This window comes from Ochotona curzoniae, unplaced genomic scaffold, assembly GCF_017591425.1.
Source record: "Ochotona curzoniae isolate NIBS_2020 unplaced genomic scaffold, NIBS_Ocur_1.0 scaffold_4701, whole genome shotgun sequence".
Taxonomy (NCBI): Eukaryota; Metazoa; Chordata; class Mammalia; order Lagomorpha; family Ochotonidae; genus Ochotona; species Ochotona curzoniae.
In genome coordinates this window covers 80,484,946-80,512,745 of record NW_024467122.1, presented here as the reverse complement: position 1 = coordinate 80,512,745, position 27,800 = coordinate 80,484,946, and the positions used below count along the sequence as shown (strand labels likewise).

Here is a 27,800-nt window from a genome sequence, read left to right as displayed (position 1 = left end):
TGAGGGTACGTGCCTTTATTCCCCCCACAAAGGAGACTCCTCAGGCAGCACCTGACACCCTTTGCTGTTCTGAGCTCCCACTGTCCCCCCTGAGAAGGGCAGGTCCCAATGGATGGGGGCTGCAGCCCCTTCCTCAGAGCTTCTCCAGGTAGGACCCAGGCACGAAGCCTCTCTGCCCATTCCTTTCCACTGTCCACCAGCCGTCCTCGCCCTCCAGGATGACCGTCAACACGTCCCCCGCCGAGATATCCAGCTCTTCTGAGTTCTGGGCAAGAGGAAGAAGTGTGAGACTGGGGGCTTGGCAGCTCCTTGGAGACACACAGGGGGTGTGCCCCAAGCACCCTCAGGGTCTCCCCTGACCTGGTTTGGGCAGTGGCACTTGTCACACCTCACACCAGTCCCCCCTGCTGTAGGCCTGGAGGGGGCCCCAAGCAGTGCTGCCCACGGCCAGCCACACGGGATGCTCAGCTGCAGGCTGGGCAAGTCTGGCCGGGCACCAAGAAGGTCTCGGCACAGCAGCCCTGATGGCTGCCTGACCAGGGACATGAGAAGGTCAGTCCCAGCACAGCAGAAGGCCTGGGCAGGCCCTGGCCAGCCTATGCCCCTACAGCCGGAGTTACCTGCGGAAAGCACCCACACACAGGTGCACAGCTTGGGGCCAACATGTGGATCCCGCATTCTGTCCTGGCAGGGCCAGGGTCTCACCTGTGCTGTGTAGTCATAGAGTGCCCGGTAGTCCCAGACTGGCGAAGTGGCATTTCCTGGCGACTCCTGTATGTTGATGGCTGCGTAGACCCCCTCCTTCCCCTCAGGGGTGGCCATCAGGGCCTCTGGGAGCAGGAAGGGGAGTGGGGTGAAACCAGGAGCCCACGTTTTCGAAGGCTCTCAGCTGCTGGAGGGGGCTGCTTCCCCTCCCCCCTGGGGTCAGTGTGTCTCCCGTTACCTGTGGGAGCTGCTGACGACGTGGCCTTGGGACTCCCATGGAGCAGCCCGGAGAACCTGGGGCAGGAAGGAGAGTGAGTCCTTTGCTTGTGCCCATGCCCCTTGGGCAGAGCGAATGCTCAGAGCCAGAACAGGAGCTGTACCCACCACTCCACACCCCCCAGGGGCACACCACACACCTGCCAGCCCCTGCCCCAGCCTTGCCCCGCAGGCCAGTGAGCTGCCCCCGGCCGTGTTCCAGGGTCCCATACATGGTTTCAGTGCTTCCCCTGCTCACCCCCTTCCACTTGGCTCCTTTTTCGTCCCTCTTCCAGCCCTCCCTCCAAAGTGGGGGGACTGAGGTAGCCTGAGTGATGCCCTGGTCCTAGGGTGGACAAGGTCACGGATGCCCTGCCCCCAGGCCATAGGGGACCGCTTATGGCAGGGCTCTGTAAGCAAGCAGCACAGCAGGCCAGAGAGCAGCTACAAAGCCCAGCACAGTTGCTGGTGAGAAAGTGGAGTACTATCTCTGTAATGCCAGGGTTCCCTGGGGCTTCATCCTCAGGTGCGGGCACCCCTGGGGTACTCACCTCTTAATCATGCCACAGGATGGAAGCACTCCAGGGCTCCCGGCTGCCGTGGAGACCTCCCGGTCGTAGTAGTTCTGGTAGGACACCGGAGCTGGGGACAGGACAGCTGTGAGGCCCAGGCAGTGGGAAGGGCACTGCCCGGCCACCCAGGCCACCCCTCTCCATTCCTGGCCAAGCCAGGGAGAGACACACCACCACCCTGCCTCCATACACACACACACACACTGCTGACACCAGCAAGATCAACTCTGTGGCCTCAAGACTTCACAGGACCCGGGCAGACCAGGATGGACCTGTCTGCTGCTCCTCAAAGGTTTGCGTTTGACCTTGAGAAGTCAGCAGGTGGGGGACACAGTCTTCCGATGCCCACCCAGGTCCACCCCTACCTGTCCCTCCCCAGGCCCTGGGCCTGGACCCTGAGGCTGTGCTGCCCGTGTGGGGCCTCACCCGGGGGCTCAGTGCCTGTGCTCTTGGCCTGGATGAAGCCCTCGATGTCGGCGTCTACACTGCAGCTCTCCAGCGCCAGCCGCACCTCTTCGTAGAGCTGGGCAAGAGGCGTGGAGGTGTGGGCCAAGGCCAACCCACAGCCCAGTGGACCCCAGGAGCCAGCCTTCCCATGCTCAGGGTGTCGGGGGGGTGCCGAGGTACCCAGGGTCTCCCGAGGCCAGCCTCTCCCCGCACCTCATCGTCTTTCACGCACTGCATGGAGAGCTGGTTGCAGTGTACCCACAAGGCATTGCGTAAGATGGTCAGCCGGTCAGCCTCCTGCAGCTGGAAGGCCTGCAGGCAGAGGGCAGGCAGTGAAGAGAGTACACACTGTCAGGGGTGACCGCTGCGGCACATGGCACCCCAGCCCTGAGCCTGCCCCTGTGAGGAGGCCAGGGCCGGGGCCGTAGGGGTGGGGCACTCACCTCGCAGGTGGTCCTGTGCTCCTGCTCCCACTCACTCCGCACCTTCTCCAGCTGCTCGATGTTCTGCCGGTACAGGCGCTCTGAAAGCACAGGGGCCCCGAGGTGGGATGGCCCCAGCCCACGCACCTTCCTGCACACACGACCACCCCCCCTCCCCCTTGTGCACTTCCACGCAGGACTGCCCCCACACCTTGTGCTGGCCACAGCCACCTCCTGACTGCCTGGCAGAGCTGCCTCACCCATCAGGCAAGATGTCTCCAGCTCCCACAACCGTGGCTGTGGCGGTCCCTGGGTGCTGTGCAGTCACCACCACTTGGGTAAGCTGCTAAGCCCTTCTGGGGTCAGGACAGCAGCTGCCCACAGGGCTGTCCGGAGCTGCCCAGCACAAGGTGGCCTATCCCGCTCGCATGCACACACAGGTGGAAGCCAGTGGCACACAGAGGTCTGAGGGAGCAGGGGGTGCATGTACCTGCCTCCGTGGCTGCATCCTTGCACTGCCTGGCTTTGTTCTGGCTCTGAGGAAACAAACACAGGCAGGCTGAGCCCTAGGAACAAGACCCACCCTGCCCGGCCAGCCCTCAGCTCCCATCTGCCCTGACTGCTCACAGCGACCTTGTCACCTCTCCCTGGCCACCCAGCATGCCCACCCGGAGCAGTTTCCCCCATTCACACCTAGGACCCCAGACCCAAGCCCTGAGGGCCTGCCCTGCTTCCTGTGGTGACTGGCCAGGACTTGGACCCTTGCCCACTCAGGCCTCACTTTGCCTGGCTGTGCAGTGGGTGATGTGTTCTGGGCCCTTGCACACCTAGGTTTTGGCTCCTCGTCTCTGCAGCTTCCCAGCCTAAACCTTGCACAGGAAACACACACGCACACACACACACCCCACCTCTGCCCCAACCCCCTCTCCAAGGCTGTGCCAGGGGAAGGTCTGCTCCCTGCCCTGGGCCCAGGGGACCTGCCCTGAAGGTGGTGGTGGTGACAACATCCAGCTCCCAGAGAGCCTGCAGTAGGGCACTGAGGGTGGAGGTTGTGTCTGTGTGTTGGGGGAGCAGCCGGTGTGTCCCAGGTGCAGGTCCTGGCCCCACGGCCCCACCCACCTTCTCCACCTGCTTCTGGTGGCCATTGGCGCTGATGCGCTCGAAGGCCTGCTCAGCGTCGTCGGCGTCCCGGCACTTCTGCTCATAGGTCTTCTTGGACTAGGGGTGGGCAGGCAGGACTTGGGGGGGCTGCACAGTCCTACTCTGCCCCCTCCTCCACTCAGCCTCAATAATCCTTGTCAGAGGGCTGGGAGGGGAGTGAAGAGGAGCCATCCTGGCCAGGGCCTGAGGTCCCAGGATTTAGGATGGAGACAGGAGGGTGGACAGCCTTGTGTGGCCCCTCACCCCAGGGACAGCGTGGCCTAGGAGACCGCACATACCCTGCTACACCCCTCCCCAGGAACCTTTCTCCGCTCTGGGCCTCGCTCGCGGTACCCAGCCCAGGGCTGCTGGGGCCCACCCCCGTGCCCTGCCCAAGCCCACACAAACCTCCATGGCCTTTTTGTAGAACAGCAGCTTGCTCTTCTGCACGCGGTCCATGACAGCCTCATACTAAGAGGGAGACAGCTGTGAGCAGGGGCCTGCGGCCTCAGGCCTCCCTGAGATGGGATATATAGCACCATCCCCAAGTGGAGGGCATGCTGCAGCAGGGGGCTCACCCAGTCTTTCAGTCACCCTCAGGAGTAGGGCAACGAGACCCACAGCAGACCCTGGCCTCGGGCTGGGAACACCCTGCTCCAACACACAGATGGTGTGTGTACCACGGACACTCCTCCCTGCGTGGACACAGGCTGCCACACCCCAACCTGCCTCCCAGGCCACAGCATAGAGAAGCAAGCAGAAAGGACTGGAATAGAGATCGCAACCATAATGTGGGCAAGGGGAGGCCAACTGGAAATGCCCTGGCACCCAGGCTGGCCACCCCAGCACAGGACACTGTCCCGAAGAGCTCTAGTGGGCCGCAGGGGCAAGCACCCTGCTGATGGCTATGGGGACATGGTCAGGGTCTGCTTCGGAAGTGAGATCCAGGGTGGGGACAGGGAGCAGCACCCCGCCTGCTAAGCCCAAGGTTCCAGGACCCAAGGGCCCCATGTCGCCATAGGGGAACTGTGGCCAGGGAAGGGAAGTGGCTCTACCAGGACTCCCAACCCCCTGGCAGCAGGGGAACCTCCTTCCCTGGGGTGCCCAGCAGAGTCCTTCTTCCCTGGGCAGGGGACAGGCTATCGGTCACTAGGGCGTCCAGTCTCCGCCTACACACTGTCCACAGTGGGTCCTGCATGCTGGCCAGAACTGCACTTGCGTGATGGCTCCCAGCTCAGCCTCTCTCCAAAACCCCTAACCCTACATGGGACACCCAAGGCAGCCTGTGTCTGCCCCTCCCGCCCTGTCCCTCCTCTGAGCCTCAGCACCTGCCCACCCCCACCTCACCTTCTTCCTCTGTTCTTTCTGCCGCTCCCGGAACTCCTCGAGGCTGCGCAGTTCCTCGCGCAGGGCCAGTGCCAGCTGGATGTGTGCGCTGCCCACATTCTCCATCTCTAGGGACCAATCATGCATGCCGGTCCCCACGCTGGCCTCGGCCAGGATCCCCTCTCTGCTGCCATCACCCTACAGGGGTCACCCCCGGTGCAGAGCCAGGCCAAGGCCAAGCTCACCCCTCCCGGCTTGAGTGGAGAAGATGGGTGGTGGGACTCACGCTGCTTCAGGGAGTCGAAGGAAGTCCTCAGGGTGCTGCAGAACAGAGAGGTGCTGGTCAGTGGGAAGGCAGCACACTGGGAGCCGTGAGCCAGGTGGGGACTGTGTTGCCCGGACCCCAGCCACTGGGGGAGCCACAACAGAGTCGGGCCTTCCCACTATGGCCCTGAGTGTTCAACAGCACAGAGAAGCAATGTTTTCGAAGTGGGACTGCAAACACAACTCCCCATCCCAGCCACCTGCTAATCCACTCAACCTCGGCGAGCAGATGGGCTCCTGCAATCCCTCTGGGAGTCCCTGGGTGGAGTTCCTGGCCTATTGGCCCTTGTGGGCATCTAGAGAGTGAACCAGCAGCTAGGACCTCTCCCTACCTCTCTAATAATAAACAACTTTTTTTTTAAGATTTATTTTTATTGCAAAGTCAGATATACAGAGAAGAGGAGAGACAGAAAGGAAGATCTTCCATCCTATGATTCACCACCCAAGTGACCACAACGGCCGGTGCTGCGCTGATCTGAAGCCAGGAGCCAGGAGCTCTTCTGGGTCTCCCACGTGAAGCAGGGTGCCAAGGCTTTGGGCCGTCCTCCACTGCTTTCCCAGGCCACAAGCAGGGAGCTGGATGGGAAGTGGAGCTGCCGGGATTAGAACCGGCGCCCATATGGAATCCCGGCATGTTCAAGGCAAGGACCTCAGCCGCTAGGCCACCACACCGGGCCCAATAATAAACAACTTAACAGCAGTATGTGTTGTTGGCTGAAAATTCAGATCAAGCTGGCATCTAAAGAGCAGCCTTGCTGAGGAGGGAGGCTTGCTCAGGCCCATGGCCCCCAGGGCCCAGTTCCATCAGGGCCCGGGCCAGGGGGAAGACCTGTCACCACTAGGGGGAGGAGCCTAAGGTGGACTCTGAATTTTGCGGGAGATGGGTGTGGGCGACTGCGGAAAAACCCCACGACAGGAATATCTCAGGGAAAAAAAACAGCAGCGAGCATGAGGCGAGCAGCGACCATTGCCTCACAGGTGCCCCCTGCTGGCCATGAGGCTGCACGCCACCCGGCCCCGTGCCTTGCTGCGTAGGCCACCACGAAGCCCTTTGGGATCCCCGGGGCCTGGAGGAGCGCTGGGTGATTGAGCCCTTAGCAAATCCGTGGCTCACCACCTGCAGCAGAGGCTGCCCGTTAGAAATGCAGATTCTCAGTTCCCTCAGGTGGGACCCAGTGGTGTTGCCTCCCACACACAGATAACAGTTCCTGTTAGTCCCATCTCACAGGCGAGAAAAACAAGGTCCAAGCGGTTGTCAAAGGAGACCCCGCCTTCCCTGGCCAGCACTAACACCCCTCTCCCTTCTCCAGCAATCACACTGGGTTCCCAGCCGAGTGACAGCCCCCCAAACTCGGTGAGCCCCCTCCCCTCCCATCCATCCATGATGGCGCCCTATCCAGACGCTGTCCTTCCCCTGACCCCCTAGCTTGGGGCCTGTGCAGCCTCAGCCAGGAACCCCTGCTCTGGCCTGGCTCTGCTCCTCTCAGCCAGGCCCACCTGTTAACCTACGGGGTCCCGTTTCACAGCCTCTCCTGACCCTTGCCTGTCATTGCCGCCGGTCAGCCCCACTCCCTGGCCTCATGTCCTCTCTGCTTCTGGGGCAAGGATGGTGCTGGGGTCTCCTCCCATTCTCCCCTGGCTTGTAACCCACAATGACAGAACCTGATAACATTCTAGGACCTATGCTAACCCCAAATCCATGAACTTGGGCCCCTGGTGGTGCTGGGGAGCAGCTGGGCCTGGACCCTGTTCCCCATGGGCATCCCCCTCTGCCCCCCACCTGGTGGGCAGTCAACGCATGCTCCTTCCCCTTGGTCTGTCCCCTTGGACTGGCTGGGCCTCAGGGCTGTACTTACACATCCTGCTTGGGGCTCTGGCCACATCCCCACCCCGCACCCTCAGGTCGCAACACTCTCTCGGTCTCCCAACCCCCGCTGTGGGTCAGCCGAGGCACTCCGCATGGCAACAGCTTAACCTTGGACCTGGGGGATCAGGGAGCCCTGCCCCCACTTGGCCCTCCTCCCCTCCTGGCTACAGCAGATACCATCCCCATCCCCCCGGACTCCCCTCCCTGACTCCACCTCCTGTCCCCCATCTTCCATGTCCTCACACAGGACTTGTCCCCTCACCCTGGCTCAGCCTGCGAGTCTGTGCTCAGACACCCATCTCTGCCCATGTCCCACCCGCTGCCTCAGGTGGGATGGGGTGGCCGGCCACCTATGGGCTCAGCAAGCTGGCCGGCCCTGCTGCCCGCTTCCCTTGCAGCTTTCTAGGAGCTCATAGCACGTGGGCTGGAATGGAGCAGGCAGGCTAAGGCAGGCTTGGGTGAGCACCAAGGCCGAGAAGCTGGGCCTTGGGGACAGATTTGGGGATGCGTGTCCCAGGCTGAGCAGGCCATATGCACTGTCAGAATCCCATGGGAGCCCCCAAGGCTGCCTTCAACAGGCACTGATGGGACTGAGGGGACCCCAGAGTCTGGCGACATACAGGAAGGCCCTGATAGTGGGGCGGGGCCGGGGGTCCAGGGAAGGAGAATGACTTGCCCTCGGTGTCTAGATTGTGGCTACTTACCCAGGGACCCTCTCTTTATCTTTAATTCTTGGATCCCCTGACTTCGTTCAGGCACACAGTTGGTGCCACGTAAGTGCTTGTGGGCACGGCATAAGTGCCCGCTGACTATGAACGATGGATGCTTGACCCAAGGTCAAAGAATGGAATGACCGGGTGGCCTCACCAGGTCCTAATGCATCATGGGGGCTCACAATAGCACTTATGGAGCTCCAACTGTGTACCATCCACCGAGCCAGGCTCTGCAAGAGCTGTGGTCCTGAGGAAGGCAGCGGGTGAGCTGGGGTGGGCTGTCACTCAAGGTGTAGCAGGGATGCCCTTGGCCCTGCCTCCCCCCAGCCAGTGCACCTGCTGGGCTCCAAGGCACCTGGCCCTTTCCCTGCACTACATCCCACCTGTTCTGAGATTCTGAGAGTGGGGCTGGGGGTGGGCACAGATTGTGTTTCTGACTCCCCACAGCTGCTCTGGCCCTCCAGCTGGGGCTCCTATTCCCTCCCTGCCCTGGTTCCACCTCTGGGTTCAAGCCCCTCCTCCTCTCCCAATTTCCAGCCCCCAGTTCTGGCTCTGGGCCAGTGAGGGGCTCAGTCCTGAAGAAGAGGTCCCCCCAGTCCCACACCATGAGGGATATGGGAGGCAGGGTGTGTGAGCTGCCAGGACCCCCATGTCCACTGTGTGCAGCAGCTCCCCCCCAGGCAGGCAGGGGCCTGGGTCTCAGGGGCGTGACCATCCCAGGCAGACCCTTCCTGAAGCAAGCCCCAGACCGGCCTTGGAAGTGGGATAGGATGTGGTCCTGAGCCCCGCTTCCCACACTTGTACCCCTGCCGTGCACGTGGGTCTCCTGTGACTGCCACTGACCTAGGGTTGCTCACACAGGCCACCTCGCCTCCCACCCACAAACATCCCTTGCTTTCCCAGGAAAGACCTTGTTCTGGCTTGGAAGGGACAGGCAGCAGGGGTCACACCTAGCATGCGCCTGTCTCCTCCATCAGATCTCTGGGGAAGGCACAGACAGACTTCTACCCCCTGTGTCCTTGGGGACTTGCATAGCAGCCCATCAGGGCAGACAGGTAAGCGCGCTGACTCAGGTAAATCCCAGGAAAGCAGGTGTGAGCAAAGAGGTTGTAATGGTAGCCGTGGGATCAAACTTGGACCCCCTCATTGGGGGGGCACATTGGGGCATCGAGCACCTGACCCCATTCGGCTCCCTCCAGCTGTCTCAGGCCAGCTACCCTGTCCTGTGTCCCCCAAGTCCAGGCTGCATGTCCACTGCAGAAGCCACCGGGCACCTGCCCCTCAGGTGCAGACTGCACTGCAGGTGCCTCAGGCGTTGATAAACTCCAGCCCACAGTCCCTTAGGGCTTCTCCCCGGCACCTGGGGTACTCCAAGGAGGGTCCCCAGTCCCTACTCCATAGCAAGCCAGGCCCTCCCAGGCCCTGCCCCGATGACCCCCTACACTAGGAAGCTCTGCGTGCTGCCCAAGGCTTGGCCTGGCCTGGACACTCACTTGATTTCCGTCTGGCCACCTGCCTTCCGCGCTATCTGCACCAGCTCCTTTCCGTAGCGCTCTTCCGCCTGGGCCCTGCAGGAACAGAGCATACACCGTGGGCCTCCAGGACACCAGCTGCAGACCCCCAATCCCCTAGCCCTAGCTGGCAGTGCCCGTGGCCCAGCATAGGCATTAGGACAGGGGGAGTTCAGCGAGGCCTGCTCATGGGGGGGCACTCCCAGGAGGGGGCAATGTCTGCTCTGGCCCCAGCCCTCACAGCCCCCCACCACTCACCTCTGCCTCAGCAGCTCCTCCACATCTTTGCACATCTTCCTTCCGTCCAGCAGCCGCTGCAGCAGCACTTCGTAGCCCGTGTGCGCCGTGAAGTCTCTGCACTGGTACACGGGACAGTGGGCCGCAGTGAGGGGCCGCAGTGAGGGGCTGCAGTGAGGGGCCGGGACCAGCCCGCCCTCTGAAGTTGTCAAAGACACCCTCAGCCCATAACCTTGTTGCATTGGCCCAGCAGCCAGGAGGCGTGAGGGCAGCCTCACTTGAGGAGGACCAGCCTGGAAGCCAGCAGTGGCCTGACCTTGATCCTAGACCATGCTGGCCACCTCCATACCGCCAGGCCTGACTATTGATCACCCACTGTGAGCCCTAGCCCCATGTCGGGCTACCCGGGTGTGGCTCAGGAGTCCCTCATTTGTACCAGACAGGTAAGGCAAGTTGCTCTGGGCATGCCTGCGTTCACTTCCTGCACGGGCGGGGTGGGGTTGATCACAAGGAAGGAATCCCCGGGAGACAGGGAGCACCTACGGCTGCAACACTTTCTCTCTCTCTCTCTCTGCTCCCCAACCCCCGCACCTGCAGGCCCTCCTAGCATTCCTGCCCACCTGGTGCTCCTTTCCCACACTGTAGCACCTTCTGGCTCTGGGGCTGGCTGAGCTGCAGGTTCTGGGGAGGGCGGAGAAGGGAGGGACGCAGAGAGGTCTCCTTGGCACCGTCCCAGGCCTAGACAAAGGGTCCTAGGGTCAGGCTGCCCCTTCCTGGCTGTCCAGGGAGAAGCCAAGGGCCCTGAACCCCCTGGGGGCTGCACCTGTCACCTGCCTTCCTCCCACTTCCATCCCACTGCATCCCAGAGCCAGTAAGGCTCCCACATCCTCAAGGTCAGCCCCAGGCCACGCCCTCCAATTGCAGGTGCCTGAGCAGCAGTACAGAGGGCTTCCTGGAGGAAAAGGCATTGGCACCAAGCCCTGGGAGGAGACAATGTGGTTCTCAACCCCCAAGAGCAGCAATATGGGGGAAGGGCACAGCTGATGCAGGCGCTTCCTCCCCCTCCCCACCGTCCTTCCCGAGGTTTCCAAAGCAGAAAGAAGTTGCGGCAAACCTACAGCAGCCATCCTGTTGGGTCCCCAGGAGCTTGAGTCGCCCACAAGCTCCACGGCCTGGAGACTCCTCTGTGTGTGGGCACGGTGGTGCCCGCATGGGCTACAGCCCGGTGAGCCACGGTCACAAGTCGGCAGGCTGTTCCGAGGAAGTGCCTGCCCACCCCACCCCCATCCTGCCCTCTGCCGCCCCGCCCCACGTCTGCTCACCAATTCTTCCAGCCCTGTACCCCTCTTTCCCCAGGCTGCATCCTCCTCCTTCACCCTCTCTCCTGCCCCTTGCCCAGCCACCTCAGACATACTGCGCTGTTGAAGAAGTCCAGGTGCCAGTGGTTTGAGTCCATCAGCCAGCAGGTGCGCTGCACCCGACCCCCTGCCCTAGCCATCACCTCCCAACCCCACCTGGCCTCTGTCCCTGCGACCTTGGCATTCCTTAGTTTCCTGTTCCCCGAGACTGCACACTGCCCCTGCCCCAAACCCCCAGGGTCAGAGCCACGGAGTCAGCGGGTGGAGGTGTTGACCAAGAGGCCATGGTAGCAGAAGGAAATGCCTCAAGCCACTCAGCCGGAACAGGACCCAAATTCAGGATTTTTTAATTTTTAAAGATTTCTTTATTTATATTGAAAGGCAGATATACAGAGAGGAGAAGAGACAGAGAGAAAGATCTTCCATCCGCTGATTCACTCCCCAAGTGACCACAATGGCCAGAGCTGAGCTGATCCAAAGCCAAGAGCCCAAGAGCTTCTTCCGGGTCTCCCACACAGGTGCAGGGTCCCAAGGCTTTTCCCAGGCCACAAGCAGGGAGCTGGATGGGAAGTGGAGCAGCTGGGATTAGAACCGGTGCCCATATGGGATCCCAGTGCATGTAAGGCAAGGATCTTAGCCTCTAGGCTATTATACCAGGCCCCCAGTTCAAGATTTGATCCCCAAAGTCACCTACCACATCTGTTAGCAAGATGTTTTTAACCAGAGCAGTTTTTAACCAGAGACGCTGGGGTCCCACATCAGAGGGCCAGGGTTCTAGGCCCCTGTCCGGCTCCAGATTGCTGCTCATGCTCACACTCGGGACACCATGGGGACAGCCACTCATGGCAGAGATCCAGCTCAAGTGCCAGCTTGTGGCAGGCATTTGGGAAGTAAACCAAGATGGAAGCTCTTGGCCTCTTTTTCTCTACCTCTCAAAATAAAAGGAAAAGACAAAAAGTAACTTTTGGAAATAATTGCTTGGACCCTGTCCACCGCAAAGCAAAGCTGTGATTCAGCTACCAGAGCCTCCCAGGGTTGGGCGGCTGAGGACCACATGGTGTGGCTGGCTCTGGGGCGCCATGCCCAACCCGGGTGCTGGTCCACTGTGGAACGGGAGTGTCAGGAGCTAGATGTGGGACCCAGCCTCGCCACCACTACAGTGTGTGTGTGTGTGTGTGTGTGTGTGTGTGTGTATGGTGGGGGAGGGGTGGGCAGGCAGATCTTTGGCCCCTTCTGCTATGGGTGCTCCTGCATAGGAACTAGCCTGGGCCCAGCCACGCATGCCCAGGAACGGTGCATTACAGCGAGGCCTCTGGCCCCACCCCCACCCTGACTTCCTCCTAGGCCTGCCTAGATCACTCTCGGTGGCCATGAGGCTAAGCCACAAAGACCAGGGCCCTGAGCAAGCCACTTCCCTTCCCTGACTCCCCCAGCAGCAAGGGCGGCTTGAAGGCACAGCTGTGTCACAGAGGAAGCCCAGGCCTTGTGTGTGAGGGCCCCCTGGGTGTGCTCTGCTGCCCCCAGGAGTCTCACCCACCATGCAGAAGTGCAGTAGGCAGCATGGAGGGGTCACTTAACGCCTGCACGGCCCAGCAAGCGGAGCACCTGGCTCTCCATCCTGACTCCATTCCTACTACAGTGCACCCTGGCAAGCTGCTTAGGTACTGGGGTCTCTGCCGCCCACATGGCAGCCCCAGATTCAGTGCCAGGCTCCTCAGTCTTGGCTTCAAGCCTGTAATACAGTCCTAGGCATTGTAGGCACATGGGACTGACTTAGCCAAGGAGACTGCTAATAACTAAATACATTTTTGAAGATTTATTTGTTTCTTATTGGAAGGGCAGATATACAGAGAGAAGGAAATAGATCTTTTGTCCCCTGACTCATTGCCCAAGAGGCTGCAACAGCCAGAGATAAGCCGATCCGAAGCCAGAAGCCAGGAGTCTCTTCCGGGTCAACAAGTAGGTCCAGGGATCCAAGACTTTGGACCGTCCTCAATTGCTTTCCTGGACCACAAGCAGGAAGCTGGATGGGAAGCGGAGTTGTCAGGACATGTACTGGCACCCATATTGGATTCTGGTGCATGCGAGGCAAAGATTTAGCCACTAGGCTAACACACCAGGCCAAACTAAATGTATTTTTTTAAAAGATTTATTTAAGGGTCCAGCGTGTTACCTAATGGGTTAAAGTCCGGGAAAGCAGAGAAAGACGTCCCACATAGGAGACCAACGGAGATGGATTTGAGATGGAGCAGCCCAGATGGAATCAGTTCTCATAGAGAATGTTGGCTCTGCAGGCAGAGGCTTAACCCAGTGAGTCAAACTCTAGCCCCAGTGAGCCCCCCTCTTTTTTTAAACCAAGCAAGCAGCTCCCCAGGAATCTGCAGAGTACAGTGGGCATTTGAACCTGGGTCTCCTGGGCCCAGATCGTGGTTGCTAGTCTCTCACTACTTCCCTGCTGGACACAACTCCTAGCTTCCCCAAGCCCTGCCTCCCTCTACACACAGAGTCTTCCCCTAGGCTGTGAGGTGCACAGACAGGGCGGGGTGGGGTGGGGGAGTGAGTCGACCCTTCCAGTGGGGGCTCTGTGCACAAATCCCGCCTGAGAGGGAGCCAGGAGCCCGTCACCCCAGTGCAGCTGCATGGGACAAGCTGCAAGGCAAGCACGGCTTGAGGGCACGGGTCCCTGGAGGGTGGCAAAGAAGGAGCTGGGCTCTGTGCACCTGCCACTCAAGAGCACCTGACACCTGTTACACAGCATGAGGAGCTTCGCCTCTCCACCCCTTCACTGCCCCACTCTGGTCCTTCCTCTGGAACCGCTGAGGCAGCTGGCCATGCAACAAGCACCTCCTCCCCCAGAGCAGGGCTGGGACTAGGGTGAACCCAGCTTTGAGTAGGACAGCAAAATTTCAGCAAAATAGCTTGGATTGGTCTGGTTCTGGCAGGTGCAAGGGTAGGGATGGGGACACGGGATGGAGTGGGACCTAACAGCTGTTCTGCCAGGAGGAGAATAAACAGCAGTTTCCAGCTTGCAACCTCCTGAGTTCCATGGCTGGGACTCTGCAACGTATGACACACACTTAGGTCAGGAGGTGCCTCACTCCTAGACACCTGGATTTAAAAATCACCTTCTGGGGCCCAGAATGGTGGCCCAGCAGCTAAAGTCCTCATCTTGAATGCTCCGGGATCCCATATGGGTGCTGGTTCTAATCCTGGTGGCTCCACTTCCCATGCAGCTCCCTGCTTGTGGCCCAGGAAAGCGGTTGAGGACAGCCCAAAGCCTTGGGACCCTGCACCCGTGTGGGAGACTTGGAGGAAGTTTCTGGCTCCTGGCTCCGGATCGGCGCAGCACTGGCCATTGCGCTCACTTGAGGAGTGAATCAGTGGATGGAAGATCTTTCTGTCTCTCCTCCTATCTGTATATCTGACCTTGTAATAAAAATAAACAAATCTTTAAAAAAATAAATAAAAGTCACCTTCTGGGGCAAGCATGATGTTATACCAGGCTAAGCCTTTGTCTGTGGTGCCAACATCCCATTTGGGTGCCAATTCAAGTCCTGGCTGCTGCACTTGCAATCCAGCTCCCTGCTAACGTGCCTAGGAAGCATCAGAAGATGGCCCCAGGGCTTGGGGCCCCTCCACACATGGGGGAACACCTGGATGGAGTTCCAGGCACTTTACCTCAGTCATGTTCAGCCCAGGTGGCTTTTACACCTCCCCCCCCCACGGCTTTGTTCCTCAGCTGCCCACCTGTGATAGTTTAGCAGCAGCACCCCTGCCAGCACTGTCCTGCCACTTGTCCCTACACACGGAGCAACCACGTCCCGAGGATAATGCTGGAATCCAGCAGATGCTGAGTCCTGGTGAAGGTGCCACAGGGGCAACAGATGGGTCAGTCTGGTTCCCCGTGCTGTGGGTCCTAGGGCCAGCACCTGTCCCAGTGCTGCCTGGCCAGCAGACCAGGTGATGGGAGAACAGGGCTGGTGCCTGAGGGAGCCCTGGAAAAGACCAGGCCACTTGCTTGCAGGATAGACACCCTCAGACAAGTCTGACAGACTCATCCTGTGCCAGACCACCCACCCCCCCACACAGGCAGGTGTGATTGTAGCCATGACCTAGAAGAGGAAACCAATGATACTCAAGAAAGACACGTCAATGGAAGCAGCCTGGGTCTTTCATCACCTCATTCAAGGGCTCACAGGACCAGTCAGGTGCCATGTGGATGGAGGATGGATGGGCAAAGGATGGATAGAGGAATGGCAGGTGGATGGATGGAGGAGGAACAAATGGATGGGTAATGGCTAGATGGGTGACAGGTTCATGATGGATGGATAGATGGATGAGTGAATGGATAGATGGGTAAATGGATGGATGGATGACAGATTCACGGTGGATAGCTGGATTGGTGGATGGATAACCAGAGACTTCAATAAGTGATCCAACTATTCACCTGGAGTATGACCCCCCAGGATTGGGGGAGAGTAAAGGCTTAGTAAAAGAAGGCCCCGAGTAAGTATCTAGGGGTGCCGTGCTGTGCACCATCAGGTATACTGAGAGCCTTGGGTCACTGGGCAGTACTCCTGCAGGCAGGTCCAGGAAGGCCAACCCAGGAAGGGCTTCCCAGGAACCACAAGGCTTAAGCAGGGAGTACAAGGTGCTTCTTGGGTGGACAAGTGGCCGTGTCACTAAGGGAGGACACAGGCTAGTCTAGTGTTTTGTCGCAGCCACCTGTGTTTGCCTGTCAGGGACTCTGCAGGCTTTCCAGCAAGGCAGGGAAGGGTCTTCTACCCACTGCTCCACCCTGAAAATGCTTGCAGTGGCCAGGAGCCTGGCGCTCTGGCAGGTAGTCCACGAGACCAACTGGAATCCAGGTACCTAAGCCATCATCTTCAAGTGGCAGCCTAACCCACATGGCACTTCACTGTTACCCTCAATGCCTGCCCAGCCTTGCCAGCGTTCCTCAGCCAGGGAGGAAGGGGAGGCTTTCCCCGGGGGTTCATCAGTTGGCAAAGCTAAGCCTACCCCCCACCATGCCCTAAGGTCTCACAAGCCCTGCTCAACTCCACTCCTACCCCTATCCCCACCCCACCCTGCTTCTTCCTTCTGTTTTGTGTGTGTTAAAGATATTGTTTTTATTGGAAAGTCAGATTTACAAAGAGAAGGAGAGACAGAGAGAAAGATCTTCCATCCACTCATTCCACTCCCCAAGCAGCCGCAATGGCCAGAGCTGAGCAGATCCAAAGCCAAGAGCCAGGAGCTTCTTCCAGGTCTCCCACACAGGTGCAGGGTCCCAAGGCTTTGGGCCGTCCTCGACTGCTTTCCCAGGCCACAAGCAGGGAGCAGGATGGGAAGTGGAGCAGGTGGGATATGAAGCAGGGCCCATACGGGATTCCTGCGTGTGCAAGGCAAGGACTTTAGCCACTAGGCTACTGCTCCAGGCCTTCTTCCTTCTTACTTTTATTAAACCAAAATACACAAGGAGCCAGAACCAAGTCACGATTTCAGGCAAAGCAGCAGTTAGATGGACAGGGCACCTAGGGTACAGATGGATCTAATGCCAGGGCCTCTGCTCCCCGACCCCCTGCATTATCCATGTGAAGCCAGTGCCAAGCTACTACCTCTCCCCAGTGTGGTCTGTGCAGCTGTGTGAAGTGGGGATCCCTGACGGAGCAGCCTCCTGGGAAACGGGTCTGACCCCTGACAGGCACGTGCCTCTCGACAAGGGCTGTCATGCTGGGGCCCTGTAACTACAGGGAGCAGAGAGGGGGCCTGGGGTGGCCTGTGATGCTTCCCTGTAACCGTGGCTCCCCCCTCTGCACCTCTACAAGCGTGCTAGACCCTACACTCCCATGCCCCCACTCTGCTGCCTCTATGGCCCTGCTCTAGCGACTGACTGGGAAGGACCCTTGGGAACCTTCACATGGAGGCAGGGTGGCCCCAGCAGCCCCTAGAACATCTTAGCTTCCTCTGCTGGTCTCAGTGGACTCTGAACTGTGGAGCTGGCCCAGGGCTCCAGCCACACACACACACACACACACACACACACCGTCCTGTCGGCCACAGGAGTGGGCCACCACGAAGGCAGTGCAATTGGAGAGGGGCCCTGGGTCCCCAGGTCAGGATATAGAAGAGGTAGAAGCAAACGTGACATCTCCCCGCCCCCTCCCAGGGATAGGGGAGCCCAGAACATGGCATTGTGCAAGCCAGCAATGCAGAGCCCCAGTGCGGAAAGAAAAACTAAACAAATGCTAAACAGGCCTGAGCAGCCCCATTTGCCTCTCTCTCAGCCTGCATCAGTGGGACGCAAAACAAGATGCGGGGTAAGGCAGTATCCTACAGGGCTGGCATGAAATTGCAGCCACCCAGAGCAGCTCCCAACCCGACCCCAGCCCTGGCCACCCCTGTCCTGTCCCTCTGCACCCGGGATCTCTCCTCTTCCATGCCAGTGTGGTCTCCCCAACCTGTGGGTACACAGCACACACCCTGCGCCGGACAGGGCCCTGCACCCATGCTGTGTGTGCTCAGGGCCAGGCTTTCTATGCTGCCCCCTTTGCTAGGTCCCCTTTTGCCTTACTCTGGCAAGGGATGCTGGGGAGGGATCCACAAGGAAGGCCCTGGGATTTTGCAACTATAGCTATCTGGGACCTGCAGGGCCTCCATGCCCTGGCCACTGGGCAGGTCAGTGCCAGCTATAAACCTCTGGGCAGAAGTGAGGGCTGTTGCGGCCTCAGGCAAGGTCGGAAGACACAGACCACAGGAAGTGGCCCAGTCCCCAGGAATTTGCCCTCCCCCACCAAAGGCAGCAGGGAGGTCTCCCCAAGTGTGTCTAGAAGGAAGCTTTGGCATGGAAGGTGGCCACCCCTGGAAGGCTCAAGCCTCAGTGTCCCAATCTGTGAAATGGGAATGGCAGAGATGGAGGACCGGCACTAAGCAGAGCATTGTGGCGTTGTCATGGTGTCAGGCACACAGTGACAGAGTGGAACAAGCCCAGGGCGGGCGTGTGGCACAGTGGTGGAGACGTTGCCAGGGGACACCCACGAGTTCTTACGAGTTCAAGTCTGGACCCTACTCACATTTCCTGCTTCCTGTGGAGGCCTGCCCTGGGGCGGGGGGACAGGAGGTGACAGCTCCAGTGCTAGGGTCCCTGGTTCTGGTTCTTTGTGTGTTTTTTGTTTCATAAAAGCAGCAGGAATGGGACTGGCACCATGGTGGGTAGGTTAAGCTTCTGTCTGCAGTGCTAGCATTTTCTTTTGGGATGTTTTAATCCTGGCTGCTCCACTTCTGCTCTGGCTCCCTGTCTGTGGCCTGGGAAAGCAGCAGAGGATGGCCCATGTGCTTGAGCCCCTATACTCATGTGGAAGACCTGGAAGAAGCTCCTGGATCTGAGTTTTGGAATAGCCCAGCTCAGGGTCATGAGCTTCCCACGTAGTGGTTTCACCAAACCAAACACCACCCCCACTGGCCCTTTGATTTTGGCCATCTGACGGGAGAAGGACCATCTTATCCACACAGTGCGCTGGGAACTTGGACATAAACACCCCAGAGAATGCGGCTGGATCCTTCCCTTATACCACACATACAAATGAACTCGAAACCCATGAAGGAACTCAACGTGGGAGCTAAGAGCATAAAGCAGGAGGAGCAACCTTCATGGCACTGAATTCAGCAATAATTCTTCAGACATGACACTGAAACCCAAACTGCAACATAAAAAGGAGACAAACTAAACTTCAACAAAATGAAAAACTTTTATGCATCAAAAAGGGCATAAATCAAATCCACAGAACAGGAGAAAATTCCCCAACACATGCGTGATGGGGTATGGATATCCAGAACAGATTTAACAACTCCTACAACCTTAACAGCAAAAAGACCAACAGCATAATTCACGGATGGACAGAGGCCTTCGGTAGACATTTCTGCCAAAAAAAAAAAAAAATCCCAATGGAGGTCCAGCGTGGTAGCCTAGTAGCCAGGGTCCCATGTGGGTGCCACTTAATGTCCTGACTGCTCCACTTCCTATCCAGCTCCCTGCCTGTGGCCTGGGAAAGCAGCCGAGGACAGCCCAAAGCATTGGGATCCTGCACCCATGTGGGAGACCTGGAGGGGGCTACTGGCTTCTGATCAGCTCAGCTCTGGCCATTGCGGCCACTTGGGGAGTGAACCAGTGAATGGAAGATCTTTCTCTGTCTCTCCTCCTCTCTGTAGATCTGATTTTCCAATGGAGCTGGATGAATCTTTTAAAAAAAGAAAATTCCCAATGGCCAATAAAGACACCCAGTGTTATTAGTACCATGCCAACTGAAACCACTTTGTGCCCGGCAGGATGGGTCTGAGCCAGAAAGAAATGAAGAATTGTTGGCAGAGATGTGGGCACTCAGGTACCCCAGGCCGTGTTGAATGGGTTGTAAAATGGGATGGCGGCTGTGGGAACCAGTCTGGCAGTTACACGAAGCTTATACCTGGGGTCACTGTGCAGCCTAGCAATTCTACTCCTCGGGTCATCACCCACGGAAGGACTGAGAGCAAGCCTCCTACTGAAGCGGAAGGGAAGGGAAGGGCAGGGCAGGGCAAGGCATATCCACGGCACAGCCACCTGCAGGAGGGTTTACCTCCCCATGGCTGTCAGTGGCTGCACAGATGGACAGACCTATTGAGGAGCATAGCACATAAGATTTGTGGGTTGATACCTTGGCAAGGCATACTAAGCTTCCACCTGCAGCACCGGTACTGCATAACGGTACTTGTTCAAGTCCTGACTGTTCCACTTCCCATCCTGCTCCCTGCTTGTGGCCTGGGAAAGCAGCCAAGGACGGTCCAAAGCTAAGGGACCCTGCACCTGTGTGGGAGACCCGGAAGAAGCTCCTGGATCAGGTCAGCTCTGCCATTGTGCTATTTGGAGATGGCAGATCTTCCTGTGTCTCCTCCTCTCTGTAACTCTGTCTTTCAAACAAAAATAAACTCTGGAAAAAAAAAGAATGGAAAGACTTGCTGATGTGTTCTTGAAGACACCAGACATCAAAGAATAAATACCGTGACCTGCCTAGAATTGGCAGGTTTGTGGGGAGAGAGAGGAAGTGGAACAGAGAGGCCGGGGGTGGGGTGGGGGAAGGTGTGGCAGAAGTTGGGAGTGGCTGGTCCCTGGAGCCAGTTTCTGTTCAGGCTGATAAAGTGGTTCCAGGTGAAGACAGCTGCTGTATTGACGTTGCTGGAAGCCCAGGGAAGTATGGCTCCATCAGCCACACATGAAACTCTCCTGTGTCAGTACACTTGTAGCAGGTGTCAGATGTGGCCATACCTTGGCCTCCAAACACCCTCATCGCACCCATAGCTCACCATAGAAGCTCTGGAAGAGGTAAGGGAATGCAGAAGCCCAGGTCTTGCCTCCAGAAAGGCTGCTGGGCCTTTGACCTGCTCCTGGTTCCCTAGACAACTCAGCTTCCTGTCCCTGCATCCCCACCCCTAAACCCCCAATCCCCGCCCTGCTTGCTGCTTCTTCCTGTTACCCAATGTGGGAGGCTAGTCACCAGCACCTTAACCGCCTTCCACAGCGGTTACCCGGATGCCCGCTGCTCAGCACCCCAAGGCCTCAGCCGACCGCCACCACCTCCCACTCGGCCCATCAGGGCTCGGGCAGCAGCCAGGTCTAGCTTCAAGTCCATCCTGCGGAGCTCCCTGCTCCCCCCAAGCATCCCCCCAGCATCCCACCACCAACCGTCTCCTTTCCTCTCTGCATAGCAGGAAGGAGGCTGCTGTCCCAGGACTGAGGCTGGGGCAGGTGATGGGAATACAGACATTTGTCCCCTGAAGCCAGAGGTGCAGCGTCATAAGTATTGGGGAACAGAAGTGGGACGAGCCGTTGATGAAGTCACCCTGCAGGTGCACACGCCAGCTTGGCTCCCGTTCATGGGCAGAGGGGTGGAGCAGCCACTTCCCACTCAACCCAGCCTCAAGGCACAGATGCGGGAGGGGGATTTTGTTGGGGTGGGGAGCAGCTTCCGGACGGGAGGTGCTTCTCGTAGGCGCCCTAAGCCTTCCCCCAGCAACCCCTGTGGGAAGGATCTTCCCCGAACCCTCGGACCGAGAGCCTGTGGTGGTGCGGGCGGCACCCCGGGGCGGGGGAGCACGGTCTCCAGCTCCACTCGGAGGCAGTTTCCGTTTCCTGCCCAAGTTCCCTGCCTCTGCGGTTTGCAGCGTCAGCCAGACTCGGGGCCAGCAGTGAGGGTATCCCGCCCCCAGCTGCAGGCCAGCGGCGCTCTGCACGCGAGCGAGCTGCCGCCCCGGAGACTGCGCAAAGAGACACAAAGCAAAGTGGGGGAGTCTCCGCCCCAGCCCGGGCATCTCCCCAGTTCTCAACTACCCTGCTAGTCCCCAGCAAGGCCTCCTCCTCCACCCCAGATTGCCCCCAGTTCCTCTGTGAGAGCCCTAGGATGGGGAGTTCCACCTGCCGCTACCCACCAAGAGCGAGCCTGGGAACCCTGTGGCTGCACACAGACTTCTACAATGTCCTTCGTGTCCCCAGAGGCCCCGCCTTGGCTGACTGAATGGGGACACAGGTGAACCGAGTTCACGCTCCCCGGGGAGGGAGGCGGAGTCACGGCCGGCAGGTGCACACAGGGTGTGAGGAGGAGGTATGGGCAGCGAACCACACAGCTCGGCTCAGATATACCACATCGGCCTTGAAAGCAGGACTTGCTTACTGGAGTCTTAAAATAATTCCCTTTGAATGACATTCACACGCTGGAAGCTGGCAGGAGGGCACATCTTTCTTTTTCTACACCTCCACCAAAGCGGCAGCAGTAATATGAAAGGGTCAAGGACCACAGCTGACACGAGGACAGCCTGAGCTGGGCACAGTTTAGCAGCAAAGGTCGTCCTGACTACCTCCCAGCATGACCATGTCTTCCTCTTCCTGCCCTGGGGAGCAGGAAGACCCTGGCACCTTGCCTCGTGGGGTGAGGCGGACACCGGCGTGGCTGGAGCAGGGTCTGGCATGTCACAGAGGACGCAGCAGGGACTCAGAGCAAAGTCCAGTCGTGAAACTTGAACTCCCTCCCTCTCATGCCGGTTTTTGGCATCACTTTTTTTTTTAAGAAACCATATATTTATAGGTATTGAAAATCAAACCACATTTTTAAAAATTGCTTACCAATGCCCACAGCCACCCAGCTCTGCCGATCCCCTGTGTGGCTCCCTGCTGTTAAGAATACCCTCAACTGTGCACAGGGCGTTCCCTACACACCCCCAAGATGCATCATGGCTCTCAGAGTGTCCTTGGAAATAAAGCCCCCTGTGTACTGTGCCATCTGCGCCCCCATGGCTGCAGCAGACACGCCCCTGCGTCTGATCTCATAAACCTTCAAGGCCATGACTGGGTCACGCTGCATGCCCTGCCCTCAAGTCAGCCCCAGTCCCTCCAGCCCTCATGGTCCCACCCTGCCTGTTCCTTGTCCCAGAGAAGGCTGTAAATCCCCCTGGGAAACTCTGAACTCCAGAACAACAACCAGCAGGACCCTAAATGTCCAATGAGAGAGTAAACCACAGTGTGTGCACCAAGTTCAAAGGTGGGAGAGCCGGGCAGCTGCTGACCACAGCAAGCTGAAGAAAAGGAACCCACAGTGCTCACGATGGAGTCCAGCTAAAAACCATATGTGACGCAGCCATCCCGTACTGGTTCTGGTTCAAGTCCCATGTGCTCCACTTCCCATCCAACTGCCAGATGAAAGCATTCAAAATGGTTCAGAAGGGGCTGGCATTGTGGCATGGCAGGTAAAACCACCACCTGGGACGCTGGCATCCCATGTGAGTGCTGGTTTGAGTCCTGACTGTTCTACTTATAATCCAGCTCTCTGTTTATGGCCTGGGAAAATAGAAGGTGGCCCCTGCCATCTACATGGGAGACCCAGAGGAGGCTCCTGGCTCAGCCTGGCCAAACCCTGACTATTGTAGTCATCTGGGGAGTGAATCAGTGAGTGGAGGATTCTCTCTGTTGTTCTGCCTTTAGATTCTTCTTCTTCTAAAGAAGGTGTTAAGTGCCCAGGAGAGAGCAGGTGCCCAGCCATTGCCAGCTGCTCCCAATGCCCTGGGCTCTGGTGAGTGGGCCCTGAGATGGGGGCAGGCAGCTTGAGGACAGACCAAAGGGGGAACCCCTAGGTCCTCAGTCACTTCCTCAACTGGGAAGCTCAAAGACTCAGGCCCTGGAAGCAGAAGGAGCCCAGACCATGGGGAAGGTGATGCTGAGGGACAGACAGGCCCAGCATCACCCCAGTCCCCTGTGGTCCTGGGTGAGTCATCCCCAGCCCCGGGGCCTCCCCATCATCGGTTCCTCCCAGCTTGGCCCAGGGGAAAAGTGATGACCTCACATCCGTGGGAGAACCCAGGCCAATGGCACCTATATGCGCAGTGGCTCGCACCCTGCGCAGGTTGAGGAACATTGTCCGGTTCATGCTCCAGCATCCAGAGGGGCACAGTGGGTTAAACCACAACTCAGAATGCCCCCAACCCATAGCAGAGTACCTGGTTCAAGTCCTGGTTCCTCCCAATCTAGCTCCCTGCTACTGTACCTGGGTGGCAGCAATGATGGCCCAAGTCCATGGACCCCTGCCTCCCATGTCGGAGACCCGGATGGAGCTCTAAGCTCCTGGGCTGTGATGGACAGGTCGTGGGGCACAGGCAAGTAGAGCAGCACCCTGTCTCAGCTGGGCTTTTGTGTTCCTCTGGCTCAGGGCAGAGGAGACTACATTAGCTTGGACGCCTGAGGTTTCTGCTCAGCCCAGTCCTTCTAGAATGCTTGCCCCATGAGAGCCACATCACCCTGCAAAGCGGTGAGATTCTTTATAGCAGATATGTATAGCATGAATCAAATTTTCTCTCACTCCCACAGCAGCCAGCACGCCGCCTTTGTACCCCAGCAGGCTGGTTTGTGGTAGCCGAAAGGCTCAAAATAAATTGCGTGTGGCCAAGATGCGAGTTGAAGCAGCCCAGGCCCCCGAGCTGCAGGACTGCACCAGTTCTTCCGCTGGCCTTCCACTGACTGGCTGAGCTGGGACAGCTGCTGTCGGCATGGTGTCCGCCTCTCCCCTGGCCATGGAGCAGCCAGCCATCTGCAGGGGCTGCCTCACCAGTGCAGGGGCAGTAACATGCCCATCACCATGGCACATGGAGACTTCAAACAGAATGTGCCAAGGCGGATTCTATGATAGGTTTATTTGGAATGCATGCATAGGAGAGATCCTAAAGCTCCATGGTTCATGCAAAAAGTACGCATGGGTTTCAAAAGTTTTTGGCACACAATAAATACATCTTTAAATACATATGTAGGGCCCGGCACGGTGGCGCAAGTGGTTAAGGTCCTCGCCTTGCACGCCCGGGATCCCATATGAGCGCTGGTTCTATCCTGGCAGCCCCACTTCCCATCCAGCTCCCTGCCTGTGGCCCGGGAAAGCAGTTGAGGACGGCCCAAGGCTTTGGGAACCTGCACCTGCGTGGGAGACCCGGAAGAGGCTCCTGGCTTTGGATCGACATAGCATCGACCGTTGCGCTCACTTGAGGAGTGAATCATCAGATGGAAGATCTTCCTCTCTGTCTCTCCTCTCTGTATATCCGCCTTTCCAATAAAAAAATAATAAAAATAAATCTTTAAAAAAAATTTTTAAAAATATATATGTATACATATATATGCATATATATGTGTATAGTAATTTGTTTTCTCTTAGAGATAGAGTTTCTGTCTGCTGGCTCATAACCCAAATGCCTAAGGCCAAACTGGAGCCTAGGAACTCAAGGTAGGCCTCCCTGGCTAAGAAGCCATGGTCACTGCCCGCCAGGATCTGTGTTTGCAGGAAGCTGGAGCCCAGGGGTTGAAGCTAAGAGCAATCCCAGCTGTCCCCAGGTGGGGTGGCAGCATCTCAGCCACAAGCTAAAAGGCCTGCTCTAAATATGTTCATGTTAGTGTCAGAACTATTTTGGAACTCAATGGAGGCAGATGGAGGCAGGGCTGTAACTGGAGCCGTTACTGCTGCCTTCCCAGAGTCCACCTTAGCAGGAAGCTGGAATCAGTAACTGAAGATTCAAGCCCAGGGACTCTATTATGGGATGCAGGTGTTTTAACCAGCACCCTCACTACTGGACTCATCAGCCATCCCCAAATTTATCTTTCAGTGCTATTTTCCACAAGCTTTCCCTTGTTCATCAGGCCCTAAGTGACCCCTGCTCCATCTGCTGATCACTCCCCAAGTGAGCCAATCCAAAGCTAGAAGACAGGAATCTCTTCTAGATCGCCCACGCAGGTGCAGGGTCCCAAGGCTTTGGGCCATCCCTGAATGCTTTCCCAGGCCACAAGTAGGGAGTTGGATGGGAAGTGGAGCAGCTGGGATATGAACCAGCGCTCATATGGGATCCTGGCATGTGCAAGGCGAGGACTTTAGCCACTAGGCTACCATACCAGGCCCTTCAGAAATTACTTTGTGTGTCTCCTTCCAGGAGCTGCTGTGGACACAGGGTCAGTGTGCTTCCTGTGCCAAGTAGCAGGTGCTGTGCTGTGAAACCTGATCCTTCCTAAGCAAGGCTTTCCAAAATGTGTGTGCCAGGCTGTAGGGTGGAGTGGCAGTGCCCAGCTGGGGCGGGGTGGAGGAGGCCATGTTAAGTCCTGGCCCTGGTCCTGAGCATTGGGGGGTTGTTGCCCCCTACATCTGTGAGCTGAGCTTTAAAAACACCAGCCATCCTTCTGGTCTGACCTCAGTCCCCCACGGGAGGGATGGGGACAGAATCTTTTCCCCTACTCCATCTCCCCCAGATGTGAGCCCTGAGTGAGGTGTGCAGGGAACAGAATAGACGACCAGCCCCCTGGGGCCTAATCTCCTAATCTCAGGCTCTGTTTCTGCATGTGGATATTAGGGTTAACCGCTGCACCTGTTTTCAGATCTGTTGCTGGAAGGGACCAAAGGAGGGTCCTAAGTTTCTGATCCCAGAACAGTGCCTGGCCTATCTGTAGTACCCAGAGACCTTCAGCTCTCCTGAGGGACAGGTGATGCTGGCCATGACCTTTAGTGGTACCTGTTGGTGCTCAGCCACAGAGACTCCCATTAGCCACTCCCCCTCACCCCCACCCTCAACCTGGCTCCTGCTCTGACCCTGCCTTGGGGCAGCCATGTCCTTAACCTAGGACAGGAAATCAGCTAGGATGGAGGGAGGCCGCCCTGTCCCCACCCCCATGCCCCTGTGAAGCCCTCAGCTGACAGAGGTGCAGCATGGGTGACGGGACTCAGAAGGCACCGCCCTTACCACCACACCCTTCTCCTTGCAGACTGCTCCCCCACCCAACTCTACCAGAGGAGGGAAAGCAGGCCCCGGGGTGCTGGGCTGGGGCAGAGTCCTGCAAAATGGAGCCGACAGGGGCTCCTGGCTGCCCTGGGTACCAGAGCAGCCTGGGTTTCCTGGCCTGAACCTTGCCCTGCCTCCCATGCCTCACTCATCCCTTGGCCCTGGAACCTGCCCCGTACTGGCCAGGTAGGTTCCCATCAGCCTCTCAGGACACGTTCCCCTCCTTCCCTTTTGGCCAGATGGAAAAGCTGGAGCTTCAAAGAGGCACACAGTCCCCTCCCCAGGAAGGGGCCCCCTGGCCTGCCTCCATGTGGTCAAATGCAGGGGAAGTTGGCCAGGGGCACACTGGCCACAGGCACAGCCTAAAAAACAAGGCAGCCCTGCCTTCAGAGCTCTCATCCTCCCGGCTGCGGCCGTGGCTGCAAGAGGGGGCCCAGGGAGGCTGTGGGCTGGGGCTGAGCCCGAGGCAATGGCACAGCTCTAAGGGCCTGGAAGCAAACCCTGTGACAGTCACCTGCATCCCCCAGTTGTCCCTGGAGAGGACTTAAGCTGCTTGCACAGGTGGCAGGCATCGAGTGGAGGACAGGGGCAGAAGCAAGGCTGAAGGTCCAGAGCCAAACCAGGGTGGCCTGGGCCAAGCCCCCAGGAGGGAGGGCTGTCAATTCACACCTACGCCTAACGCAAGCAAGCAAGGAAGTGCCAGGCCCACCCATCTCCCGGATGTGGGGGGCAGGGGAGCGAGCAGGGATTGTGGGAACAGAGGCACAGTATCCAAGGTGCATGGACAACCTCCCATTGGCCCCGTATCTTAATCTTGGTTTCCATTTTATTAGATGGGGGCACTTACTTCCAGGTCCCTAAGTGACAAAGACAAGCCCAAGTCTGCCACATCCTTTACTGGGTCCATCTCTGGCCACCTTCAGTGCCTTTCCCCCAACCCACACACACTAGGGACTCCCCCCAAAGCCCAAAGTCCCTGCTGGGGGGCAAGGAGTCTCCCAAAGGGACAGATCCTCTCCCCACCTCCACCTTCCAACTCAGAAGGGATGGTGGTCCAGACCACCTCCACAACCACTGAGATCAGAACCAGGATCCTTCCATTCACTTGCCCGTCCCCTTGTGGCCACCTCCACTCACCCAAAAGGCATCTCGGAACTGCAGCTGGGGCAGCATCTTGGGGCTTCGGCAGGCGGCAAAGATGACGCTGGCTCTGCAGCCACAAGCAGGGCCGCCCCAGGGCCAGGAGCCAGGAGCCCCGGGCCAGGCTTCCTCCCCTGCCCCAGCCGGCGGCGCCGGCTGTACAGTTCAGGAGGCTACTGCGGCGGCCAGAGCCGAGCAAGCTGGAGCTGCAGCAGAAGGCCCAAGCTGTTGTTTCCCACTTGGGGCTGGGATCGGCAGCAAAATGAGGAAGGAGCCGTGCCCAGCCCGGCCCTCGCCAGCCCTACAGGGATGAAGGGCACAGCCCCAGGAGCCAGGGCCCGATGGGGATGCCAGCCCCTGGGGGTGGGGTAGGAGGGAGGCCAGGACCAAAGGGGGGCTGCCGAGGCCTGCCTGTACTGGGAGGTTTGTAAGCAAACGGGCGGGCAAGCAGGCGGGTGACAACAG

The 27,800-nt window shown here is 58.4% G+C and overlaps 1 protein-coding gene across 2 annotated transcripts; it reads right to left on the bottom strand.

The window, feature by feature from the left end:
* Positions 1-27,800, bottom strand: PSTPIP1 (proline-serine-threonine phosphatase interacting protein 1). Of its 2 annotated transcripts, XM_040968486.1 has the most exons (15): positions 27,333-27,800; positions 9,541-9,641; positions 9,265-9,339; positions 5,154-5,188; positions 4,889-4,995; positions 3,950-4,012; positions 3,521-3,619; positions 2,892-2,937; positions 2,423-2,502; positions 2,193-2,291; positions 1,959-2,055; positions 1,512-1,602; positions 944-999; positions 706-830; positions 1-265 (listed from the first exon to the last, which is right to left on the bottom strand). In XM_040968486.1, the coding sequence occupies exons 1-15, from the start codon at positions 27,366-27,368 to the stop codon at positions 134-136; spliced, it is 1,242 nt and encodes a 413-aa protein (XP_040824420.1). In that variant the 5' UTR covers positions 27,369-27,800; the 3' UTR covers positions 1-133. The 2 variants fall into 2 exon arrangements, with proteins under 2 accessions (XP_040824420.1, XP_040824421.1); XM_040968487.1 differs by lacking the exon at positions 3,521-3,619.